The following is a 12,473-nucleotide window of genomic DNA, read 5'->3' on the forward strand; positions in this document are numbered from 1 at the left end:
AAAAAAAATTGCAAATAATCGAATTCGCAAATATGGAAACCGCGAATCCGGAGGGAGAAGTGTAATGGCCACGTGTTAATTTCCCTATTACTCCATGGCCATTAGCGCATGCCACTTACTGACACTTAATTTTCTAGGTGGTAAAGGCTCCCACGCTAAGCGCAAGCTGATTGGTTGGCGTGTGGTGATGTAGCTATGCTAACCAATTAGCATTGAGCACACCCACTCTCCACCCCACAGCGCTAAAATATGCTTTCTATTTTTTTACAACATGGGAAGCATGCACTTATCCCAAAACATGTTAGCGTTTACCACAGCTTCGTAAAAGGGCCCCAGAATCTTTTTGGAAGCTCCTGTTTTGTACATACTAATGGTCTCCTTTGAACTGAAATAACATTTTTTTGAAAAGGCTCTGCACCAAATCTAACTAGAAACAAACAAAGCAGAGGTGATCAAGGTGTCAAGATGGTATACTTGTACAAACTGTAATTAGAGTCTGACATATACATCAGATTGGAGCAGTGGATCAGTGGAGCAGATTGGAAACACGGCCGTGTTTCAGCAAGCCTGCCTGCATCAGGTATCCATGATCTTAATGTAAAGTATATGTACTTCACTTAGACTGATGGGCAAAAAGTATATACAAAATGTAACCAACCTTTTGCTCCTCTATATCATGTCTTTGTTTTATTTTTATTTTTTGCATATTTCCTTTGAAATGATCTATAGATTCCACATGCATTTTTTCACAGTGATTAACAGCCAGGAACCTTTCTGAAGCATAGCCACGGAGCGTAATATGGTGTCCTTACCATGCCGCAGCTTTCTCTTGTGTAGCTTACTTATAACATTTTTAAAGTTATCCCGTGTAAGGCTCATCTGCAAGTATTTATAGACATTTCCGAACCAGCTCACAACTCAAAGAGATTTTGAATATTTTATGTGCCAATAAGAGAACCACGTATCCGTATAAAGTTAGTTTTATTTCACATATTAATCAAAACACAATAGAAATTGCAAGATATTTTAGGAGGCTGTATCTTGCAAAAAAAAAAAAAAAAAAACAACCAAACTTTTTTTTTTTTAAACTTACAAAGGGCATTTATAGATCATGCAAAAGAAAAAAAAAAAACCCAGAATGTTTACAATAACCATTTGTACATAGGAAGTAGCAAAACAGATAATTTTTCATAGAAAAATCCCAAAAACAAACCTAAGCAAACATGAACTGCAGACTGAGGCAATTGCGCTGCTTCTCAGGGTGTGCTTCAGAAAAGAGGCGTGAGCAGTCTGCGAGAACACGGCAGGAGCCCCCCAAAATGACCCATTCCAAACTGGCCTTCCAAATTTAAATCTTGAGGCCCCTCCTCCCCCCTAAATTATGCCACTAATAGTTTCTAATCCACAATGCATTCCACGCTACCAATGTGTTGCACCCCACAGCCCTGCCATTTGGTATCACTCTGTTCAGGTGCTAAGCAATGGTTGGAGCATTAGGATTTCACTTTGTTTGCTCTAGAGCAGGGGTGTCAAAGTCCCTCCTCGAGGGCCGCAATCCAGTCGGGTTTTCAGGATATCCTCAATAAATATGCATGAGACAGATTTGCATCTCAAGGAGGCAGTGCATGCAAACCCATCTCATACATATTCATTGTGGATATTCTGAAAACCTGACCTGGCTCCGGCTCTCGAATTGCCTACCCCTGCCCTAAGAAAAGCAAATCACAAGTCCCAGCATGCAGTGGATCCTGTGAATCTGAATCCCAGTTACTGCGGATGGGCAGACTGGATGGGGCATTTGGTCTTTATCTGCCATCATGTTTCTATCATTGATCTTGTAGAATATTCTCTCCTGCTTTTCACGCTTTCTTGTAGCTGTATGTCAGGGGTGTCAAAGTCCCTCCTCGAGGGCCGCAATCCAGTTGGGTTTTCAGGATTTCCCCAATGAATATGCCTGAGATCTATTTGCATGCACTGCTTTCATTGTATGCTAATAGATCTTATGCATATTCATTGGGGAAATCCTGAAAACCCAACTGGATTGCGGCCCTTGAGGAGGGACTTTGACACCCCTGCTCTAGAGCAGTGGTTCCCAACACTGTCCTGGAGGACCACCAGGCCAATTGGGTTTTCAGGCTAGCCCTAATGAATATGCATGGAGCAGATTTGCATGCCTGTCACATCCATTATATGCAAAACTCTCTCATGCATATTCATTAGGGCTAGCCTGAAAACCCGATTGGCCTGGTGGTCCTCCAGGACAGGATTGGGAACCACTGCTCTAGAGCAAAGAAATTGACCCTGGAAAATCCACAGAGAAAAAGTCCAAGAGAAACCCCTCAAAAACAAAACAAAAAACCATGTGGAGAGACAATGGCTAACCGGTTAGCTCACCTTAGTAAAAGAGGTGGAATGTTCCTGAATTGGAGTTTTGTAAAAAAAAAAAAAAAGTGTGTGGGGGGAGAGATAATGATTTACCATATTTACCGAATCCCTATTGACCTCCCTAATTTCCAAGGTTCAACAACCTCACTCCCGCAACAAGTTCGCCGTCCTCCTGCAATTTGATCTTTCTGCCGCTTTCGACGTTGTTCACCATGATATTCTAATTTACCAACTCTCCGAGATTGGCATCACCTCTACAGTCCTTGAACGGTTCTCAAAATTCCTTTGCTTTCGATCCTACATTGTCAACATGAATGGCACCTCATCCTCCTCCTGGAAACCAATCTGTGGAGTCCCGCAAGGTTCACCTTTATCTCCTATCCTTTTCAACATTTATATGTCCTCTCTAAAACTCCTCCATCTATCCCCCCCTTGAAACAATTTACACCTAAGCTGATGACATCCTTGTCCTTCTCGAGACCCACTCGAACCTCACTAATCTCTCAGAGAACATATCCTCTTGTATCTCGAACCTCCAATCTTGGGCCCAAGACAAAACTGCTTTGGCTCGGCCCAAAATTAGTTCAGCTACCCACCTCAATCCCACTGTCCTCTGGGCTCCACTCTGCAGCTCGAATTCTCCAGTAAGGTCCTGGGCGTCATCATTGATTCTACATAGTCCTTCAATGACCACCTCAACTCCCTGGTAAAAAAATGCTATTTCAGCCTACACATGCTGAGGAAAGTAAGATCCTGTTTCCATCATCCTCTCCAGACTGGATTATTGCAATTCTATCTTCATAAGCCTAATGAAAAAAAACCTTCACAGACTCCAACGGATTCAGAATGCCGCGGCAAAGCTTATCTTTGCAAAAAGTAAATTCGATCGCGTCTCACCGCTCCTATCCAAGCTTCACTGGCTTCCGATAATTTCCAGAGTCCACTTCAAATGCATCTGCCTAACTTTCAAGATCCTCCACGGCATCCTTCCTCCATTAATTCCACTTTCTTGGAACTCCTCAAATCTTAATACCACCAGACCTACCCAAAAATCGAAACTATCCTTCCCCTCATTAAAAGGCATTTCCCACGCAGGAAAACTGGGGACTTCCCTCCCCTTCAAATTCACCGAGCTCTGGAACAACCTTACCTCCCCTCTTCGGAACCTGAGTTCTCTCCAACCCTTCCATAAACATCTGAAAACCTGGCTTTTCTCAAAAATCTAACACTTCCTCCTCCTCTGACATCCTAGTCCTCTAAACATTCTTCTTTCCTCCGATCTTCATCTAGTCCTTTCCTTGGAGTTCCTTTCTCACCACAATCCCTGTAAACCGTGCAGAGCTCCACGACTATGGAGATGGTGCAGTATACAAACTTAAGGTTTAGTTTAGTTTAGTTAGGAACAGACACATAAGGCTGATCAAAATGGGATTTTAGTAGCACAAGGTCAAGTCTTTTATCGATAGAAATGTTGAGAGCGCCAGTTTAGGGGAGAGCGTTGCACTTGCTTTTGTTGAGTTAAGGGAAACATTTTACATTTTAGAGTGCCCTGTGTTCTGTTTCTTTAGAGCAGCAAGAAGATAAAACCCACTAATTAAGTCAAATAATAAGTGAATAGTTTTAACAGAGGGTAACAAGGTTCATCTGCTGTACTGAAATTTATAACCACATGGAGTAATGGGCTGCCCAGTAATGCCATGGTGGAGACTTAAGCCAGGGTAATTTAGGATTGCCTGGTCCTATGCTTCTTTCTCTTTCTACATGGGGGGTTTGAAAATGAAAGGAAGGCCAACAGTTCAGAGAAAATGCTGAAACCAATAAAAAAGTCATCTAGTTTAACAAATATATAATGCAGAAAAAACCTCTTGGACATCAGACTTAAACAATAATGAAAAACATTTGCTTTTGTCTTGCAAGTGAAATTAAAAAAAAAAAAAATCTGTATTTACTATTTAAAGGGACAATTTTTCTTTTACATATATGCAGCAAGGAGACAGGAAGTAAGATTACTGCCTGGCTCTAAATTAGATGAACAGACTAATCCAGACCAAGTTTTGCATCATCATATAAAAAAGACCTGGTAATTCCGATTGTCCTGCTGACTTCCCTTTATAAAAAAAAAAAAAAAATCAGAACTACTAATCCCAGCATGCAATGGAGCAAACTCATGATAAAAAAAAAAAGGATGCATGCCTGTAAATTTCTGGACCATGTGCTCGTCAGGAGAACAGACTCTAAATACATTTTAAACAAGTGAAACACATAAAAAACTAATTGCAGTTAGTGTTGCCACCTGACTCAGGATATCCGTAATGGGTTGATTTGGCTCTGTTTTTGCTCCATTGTTTAGATGCAATGGGACAAAGTCAAATGTGGACCGGCATATAAGGTTGTTAGGGAAGGGTTATTTGTATCAATAGGGGGAATTTCAGTGATATATCGCATGTCATTGCATATGTTTAATGAATGAGAATGAAGAAAAAACTACATTAAATCTTTTTTTTTTTTTTTTTTTTAATTAATTTGCCGATAATAATGCACATTCCTTGAAAGAATGCATTTTCTTTTCCTGATCGTTTACCCATTCAAACCATTAAGCATGTGCACATGACGCTAGCTTGCCTTAGTAAAAGGACCCCAGTGGGCACTGTTTTAAAAGAGCGCACACTCAATGACTTTATTCAAATAATGACAAAATGGCCAAATGATAACAAATAAGAACATGAGAATTGCTGCTGTTGGGTCAGACCAGTGGTCCATCATGCCCAGCAGTCCGCTCACGCAGCGGTCCTCTGGTCAAAGACCAGCGCCCTGAGACTAGCCCTACCTGCGTATGTTCTGGTTCAGCAGGAACTTGTCTAACTTTGTCTTGAATCCCTGGAGGGTGTTTTCCCCTATAACATCCTCCGGAAGAGCGTTCCAATTTTCTACAACTCTCTGGGTGAAGAAGAACTTCCTTACGTTCATACGGAATCTATCCCCTTTTAGCTTTAGAGAGTGCCCTCTCGTTCTCCCTACCTTGGAGAGGGTGAACAACCTGTCCTTGTCTACTAAGTCTATTGCCTTCAGTACCTTGAATGTTTCGAACATGTCCCCTCTCAATCTCCTCTGCTCGAGGGAGAAGAGGCCCAGTTTCTCTAATCTTTCGCTATACGGCAACTCGTCCAGCCCCTTAACCATCTTAGTCGCTCAACAACCATTAGGGAAACAACAAGAAACAGACATTTTCTCGCTGCTCTTCCCTAAGGATTGAGCTGGTTCCAGCGGATCTTGGTCTGACCCAGTATGGCTTTTCTTATGTCCTTAAGTGGCAAACTGAATGATAACCATACTCCATAAGGTTCTGCATATGTTGATTCCCAACTGCTATACAAAGAGACACAAGGAAACAAAAGATGACCACACAACAAAAATGTAAATCCATTTACAATAACAAAAAAGTCAACTTTTTGATCATTACTTAGTTAAACCAGCACTGCTGTTGTATAGATTAGACCTGCATCTAATTGTTAAAAAAAACCCCAAACAAACATGAAAACTAAAAAAAACCCAAACCTCCAAAAAACATCAAAAACCCAAACATTTTTTAAAAACCCAAACCCCCCTCAAAAACGAAAATCCCCTAAAAACCCAAACAAACATAAAAACAACAACCCCAAAACCCCAACCCCCCAAAAAAAATCCAACCCCCCCAAAAAAAAACCCCCAAACAAACAAATATAAAAATAACAACAACAAAAAAAATGCATACAAAGTACAATATGGAGATGTCCCAAGATAGGAGTCTGGATCCTTTTCAATTACTCTAAAATAAAACAACCTTTTGGGTTACCTGTAATAATCCAGATAACAAATAAGGAATCCAGATGTTTGCTTGCAGCCTGGTTCTGTCTAGCAGAAGTTTATAAGAAAGCCCCCACTTTCTAGGGCACAGCTGAATGACAGTCTGAAACATTATGCCTGATGGTATCTATTGACTGTAACTTTAGCCTATTTCTATCAGAAAAGTAAAAGTTTATTTACCATGCTATACAACAGGCTTTATTTTAAAATACCATTATAGGATTCAGTTTAATAGAGACTGTTACATATATAATGAGAACTCTTCAGCCCTCTTATAAGTTTTGTTCTACACCCTATAGAGAAAAACAAACTGAAATGCTTCAGTGACCAACGTGGGTTCTACTTGCATGTAAAACGTTGAAGTTCAGGTTTTGAAAGTCTTTATAAAAGTTCTACCTCTCAAGAAGCTGACAAGATGGTCAGGGTGTCGCCAAAAATATCACCTGCTCAGCATGAACCAATCAGTTCCAAGAAGAGTGAGGTCATTTGGGACACTCTGAACAAACATGGCTTCTCCAGGCCAGGGCCAGTGCAAGGTCGCCAAACTTTAATGTTTATTTCCAAGCCAGCATAGACATGATATACTGCCTTGTGTTCAAGAAATGATGTTTCTATCATAATCCAAATGACGTGGAAAGCGTAGAACATCCACCAGTGGATTCCATTAAAGGAGTTTCCATTCTTGGCTATCTGGAAACACACTACAGCTTAAAGTAAAGGAAGCAGGCTATTTATTTTGTATGACCTCCTGTCAAGGCAAAATGATTTTATAAATCACCTCTTGGTGTTTATTACCCATTACCGTTTTATAATTATCTCCCCCTTTGGCGTAGTTGGTTTTCCAACAGGTAGGAATGGCTTGGAGTGGGCTTTCTGACATTCCATTCCATACATCTCTGACACAATCAAAATAGCACAGTTTTGTGCTGAATGCCCAGAAGTGAAACGACTCAAGTGATCTGCATGAGATTTGGACATCTGAACCGGACTCTGTTTTTCCTGGAAAGAATTCCAATAAGGAGACAAGGGAGGGAGAGGAAGTGAGGGAGGACGCGGAGGATGGGAAAGGGAAGGTTGGGTCACCAAAGGCGAATGTTCTTAAAATAAGTTCTCTTTCATTTGGAATCAGCGTGCGGGGGAGTCACTGACTCTGCCGGTAAACTCCTGAAGAAGTTGTCTTTTTAATCTCCTCTTGTGGTGCTCACTGTTTCACGGTGAAGATGCGGAATGCCTTCCCACCGACCGGATTCTTCTTACTGCAGAAGCAAAATAAGACAAGGTGAGCAGGACAATATTATGCTACTGCAGTTAACGTGTTTTTTTAATGCCAGCTACAGAAATCCAAAACTAATCTAATCTAAACCTTAAGTTTATATACCGCATCATCTCCATGAGTATGGAGCTTGACACGGTTTACAAGAACTTAAATAATAGGTAGAGAAGAAGAAAAAGGTTTACATGAACTTATGTGTAGAAGGGAGGAGAAAAAGGGGGGGGGGAGGATAGAGTTACAATTTGATGAAAAGCCAAGTTTTCAGTTGTTTGCGGAATAATTGAAGGGAGCCCAGGTTCCGCAACGGGATGGTGAGGTCGTTCCAAAGACCTGTGATTTTGAAGAGAAGGGATTTTCCCAGTTTGCCTGCATAGTGGATGCCGCGTAGAGAGGGGAAGGCTAGTTTATACCTTTGGGCAGTTCTGGAGGAGTCGGGACTGGAGGAGTTGAAAGATAGTGGTACTATCTGGATGAGGTGGTCAGCACTGGAACTTATGTGAATGGTGGCAATATTCAGACAGAAGATTGTGCTCAGTTATTCAGATAGGAGACTGAATAGTGCCACCATCCAGATAAGGCCGGGGGACTGCCCTGGCCTATTCGCACATTGAAGAGCTGGTCTGTAAGAACATTCAGAAGCCAGATACTGTGTAGGTCGCCCAAATTTGGGCATGGATCCCAGATCCCCATGTAAGCTAATTAGCCAATTAGGTAACATAACATAGTAAATGACGGTAGAGTGGTCCATCCAGTCGGCCCAACCATATATGCTCCATATATTGATTTAGTTTAAATCAGGGGTGTCCAACCTACGGCCCCGTGAAGTATTTTATGTGGCTTTGGTCGAGGGTGATGCCCCCGGGTGTTTACCGTCTTGCCGGCTCCCTCCTCTGTCTTGTTGTAGCGTTTGCGCATTTGTGCGGCCCCAGAAACATTTTTTTTGGCCAATGTGACCCAGGGAAGCCAAAAGGTTGGACACCCCTGGTTTAAATGGTCCTTTTTCTTAGATATTTCTGGGCCAGAAACCCAGAGCCCTACCTTAGGTTCCATCTACTGGAGTCTCCATCAAAGCTCACTCCAGCCCATCTTAACCATCCCAGCCATTGAAACCCTCCCCAGCCCGTCCTCAACTGAATATCCATATACAAGACACAGGCCGTGCAAGCCTGCCCAGTACTGGCCTTAGTGCCTTCAATGTATACCCATTATTTTCTGATTAGAGATCCTCTGTGTTCATCCCACACTTGTTTGAACTCTGTCACTTTGTATTACCATATATATTCAAATATAAGTTGACCTGAATATAAGTCGAGACCCCCATTTTTCCCCTCCAAAAAGGAGGAAAAATGGTTGAATATAAATCGGGCGGCTTAATATTCAAGTGCCCTGCCAGGATCTGCACCCAGCCCCCTCTCTGCCAGGCACTGAACCCAGCCACCTTTCCTCCCTCCTCCATCAGGCTCTGCACCCAGTCCCCTCCCTGCCAGGCGAGAATTCGCGGGAGCCATTCGGGAAGATGCTTAGCACCGAGCAGCAGTGCCAAAGCATGTTCCTGCTCAGTACCGCTCAGTTATTGGCATTAATTAGCTGCAATTAGGAGATACTGTACATAGAAACCTGTCCTATGCCCTATTCCAGTGTCTCTCAAACATTTTTTTTAGCTCTGGCACACTAACAAAGCACTACTATAGCAAAAACCCCAAGACAAAATATCCTTAAAAGACACCAAAATATGGGACGCCCAGCTTATATTTTGGACACTAACAAAGCAAACATGTTTCGTGGCACACAGAAAAAAAAAGAGGACATGTGGCCCTGCCTTATTCCACCCACAACTCCACCCTGTTTCACACCAGCCCCGCCCCACATGAACCTCATCTTGTCTTCCTTCAGCTCGGGCCCACATGCCCCAGAATCAGTTAGCTTAGCGGGGTTTAAAAAAAAGATTCGGATCATTTCCTAAAAGAGAAGTCCATAGGCCATTAGTGAGATGGCTCGGGGGGGGGGGGGAGGAAATCCAGCTTCGTCTCCCTTCCGACGTCGCAGGACCAGGACGTGACATCAGAAAAGGAGCCAAGGCCGGTGCGAGCAGCGGGTGGACGATGCTGCACCGGTGAACATTTCAAGAGATACACGGGGACGCTCAAGCGACGGGGAGGAGTAGGGAAGCACGTGGTGTGACGATGCCAGGTACCACCACTTTCCTTGCTATGCCACAAATTGCATATGGAGAGGTGCATGAATACAATCTCAGCTAGGGTAAGAGTGGATGTGCAATCTGTGTTCGTTGCTCATTCCATTAAAGTCATGGGAGAAGGCTGCAGCGTAGTATGAGAGGGCGGCGCTCCTCCCCCGCCACCCGCACGCACCCTTCCCTTTCCCCATACCTTTTTAACTTCTCCGGCGTGAGCAGCACGCCCACGTTGGCTCGCCTTTTGACGTCACCTCCTAGGCGCGGGTCCCGGAAGGGACGTCAGAGAAAGCGCCCATGCCGACACGTGCAGCAACCTCGCACCGGGGGAAGTAAAAAAAAAAAGGTATGGAGGAAGGCAAGGGGCGTGCAGGTGTGGCAAGGAGAGGAGCGGGGGCAGAGAGGAGGGGTAACGTACCCTTAGGAAGATGGTGCCCAGGGCAGACCGCCCACCTCACCTCACCCCCCCCCCTTACTACGTCACTGGGAAAAGAGCCAAACTTTCAGCTGCCTCCTGAAGTAGATATATTCTTGTGATGAACAAGCCTTTCAAGAAGAGTATTCTAGAGCAGTGGTTCCCAAAGGAAGTCCAAAGAACGCTGTCAGCTGCTAACAACCTGGGTTCCCACGCCTTCAACAAGAGAGTCCTATCTGTAGCCATGCCTCCTCCGATGGAAATCACAAGACATAATGCCTGTCAATGAACCTTCTCTAGAGTGGCCCCCGTCCTCTAGAACAGTGGTTCCCAACCCTGTCTTAGAGGACCACCAGGCAAGTCGGGTTTTCAGGATAGCCCTAATGAATAGGCGTGGAGCAGGTTTGCATGCCTGGCACCTCCATTATATGCAGATCTCTCTCATGCATATTCATTGGGGCTATCCTGAAAACCCGACTGGCCTGGTGGTCCTCCAAGACAGGGTTGGGAACCACTGTTCTAGAGGACGGGGGCCACTCTAGAGAAGGTTCATTGACAGGCATTATGTCTTGTGATTTCCATCGGAGGAGGCATGGCTACAGATAGGACTCTCTTGTTGAAGGCGTGAGAACCCAGGTTGTTAGCAGCTGACAGCGTTCTTTGGACTTCCTGCCAGGAAGCGCCGCCAGAAACTCACGGCATTTTTTGAACTGTGGTTGGAGAGCTGTGTAGCGTGCTATATAAGACAGAAACGTGAGGACTGCAGTAAAGCTAAGTGCATATCCTTGTGTCTACTGGCTGCTTTATATTTCCATTTATCGAACGCTGCTCTTAAGCTGTCTCCCTGGGCTTTTTCAACGTCCCTTAATGGCAGGAGTTCCTGAGCCTTTTTTGATTTAAAGTTTAGCCCGTTTTTTAGAAACCTAGGGAGTTTTTTTTCCCATTTTGGGGTTTCCCCCTGGTTGATTGCTTACCCGGAGCGGACCAGTGATACTTCAGGGAGTGGTATCCTTTGGATTTTGAGGTCCATTTCATAAATATTGGATTAAGTTGCTGGCTCTGGAACTCGTAACATTAAGTTTGGCACTCAAGTTTGAAAGTATGGACCACAGTATTCAAATCTATTAAATCGGCTCCACTTCTTCAATCAATATACTTTCTACATCGATCCCACTGGACGCTGCATAAACTCGCTAAATTTTCCAAAGAAGGCTCCAATCTATGCTGGTCCTCAATGAAAATCCTGCTGCACATGTTATACCAATGCTCACATATTAAATTGTATTGGAATAAAGTCTGGAACATCATATCCACCATTCTAAATATTAATGAACCTTTACATCTTAAAATTATTATTCTTGGACAACATGGTCTCACATACTCTATGCCCGAGCCCAAGGCTCATTTACTTAACATCTTATTATTCTTGGCTATTAAAAACGCTGTTGGAAGGACTTATCTAAGGTAGAATACACTGCATAGTGAAACACGGTAAGAAATGCAGAGTAATGCATTTGGGGATTAATAATAGGAAGAAACCGTATATTCTGGGAGGAGAGAAGCTGATATGCACGGACGGGGAGAGGGACCTTGGGGTGATAGTGTCCGAAGATCTAAAGGTGAAAAAACAGTGTGACAAGGCAGTGGCTGCTGCCAGAAGGATGCCGGGCTGTATAAAGAGAGGCGTAGTCAGTAGAAGGAAGAAGGTGTTGATGCCCCTGTACAGGTCATTGGTAAGGCCCCACTTGGAGTATTGTGTTCAGTTTTGGAGACCGTATCCGGCGAAGGACGTAAGAAGACTTGAAGCGGTCAAGAGGAGGGCGACGAAAATGATAGGAGGCTTGCGCCAGTAGACGTATGAGGAGAGACTGGAAGCCCTGAATATGTATACCCTAGAGGAAAGGAGAGACAGGGGAGATATGATTCAGACGTTCAAATACTTAAAGAGTATTAACGCAGAACAAAATCTTTTCCAGAGAAAGGAAAATGGTAAAACCAGAGGACATAATTTGAGGTTGAGGGGTGGTAGATTCAAAGGCAATGTTAGGAAATTCTACTTTACGGAGAGGGTGGTGGATGCCTGGAATGCGCTCCCGAGAGAGGTGGTGGAGAGTAAAACTGTGACTGAGTTCAAAGAAGCGTGGGATGAACTAGAATCAGAAAATAATATTAAATATTGAACTAAGGCCAGTACTGGGCAGACTTGCACGGTCTGTGTCTATATATGGCCATTTAGTGGAGGATGGGCTGGGGAGGGCTTCAATGGCTGGGAGGGTGTAGATGGGCTGGAGTAAGTCTTAACAGAGATTTCGGCAGTTGGAACCCAAGCACAGTACAGGGTAAAGCTTTGGATTCTTGCCCAGAAA

The 12,473-nt window shown here is 43.7% G+C and overlaps 1 protein-coding gene across 1 annotated transcript in view; it reads right to left on the minus strand.

Annotated features, from left to right (window-relative positions):
- Window positions 1-6,413: 6,413 nt before the first annotated feature.
- Window positions 6,414-12,473, minus strand: part of CRISPLD2 (cysteine rich secretory protein LCCL domain containing 2) — a 177,818-nt gene continuing 171,758 nt past the window's right edge. Inside the window, exon 15 of the mRNA XM_033941577.1 lies at window positions 6,414-7,484. Within this exon, the coding sequence (XP_033797468.1) occupies window positions 7,430-7,484 (55 nt within the window). The 3' untranslated portion in view covers window positions 6,414-7,429. The remainder of the gene's footprint in view (window positions 7,485-12,473) is intronic.

The sequence above is a fragment of the Geotrypetes seraphini genome, chromosome 4 (assembly GCF_902459505.1).
Source record: "Geotrypetes seraphini chromosome 4, aGeoSer1.1, whole genome shotgun sequence".
Classification (NCBI taxonomy): Eukaryota; Metazoa; Chordata; class Amphibia; order Gymnophiona; family Dermophiidae; genus Geotrypetes; species Geotrypetes seraphini.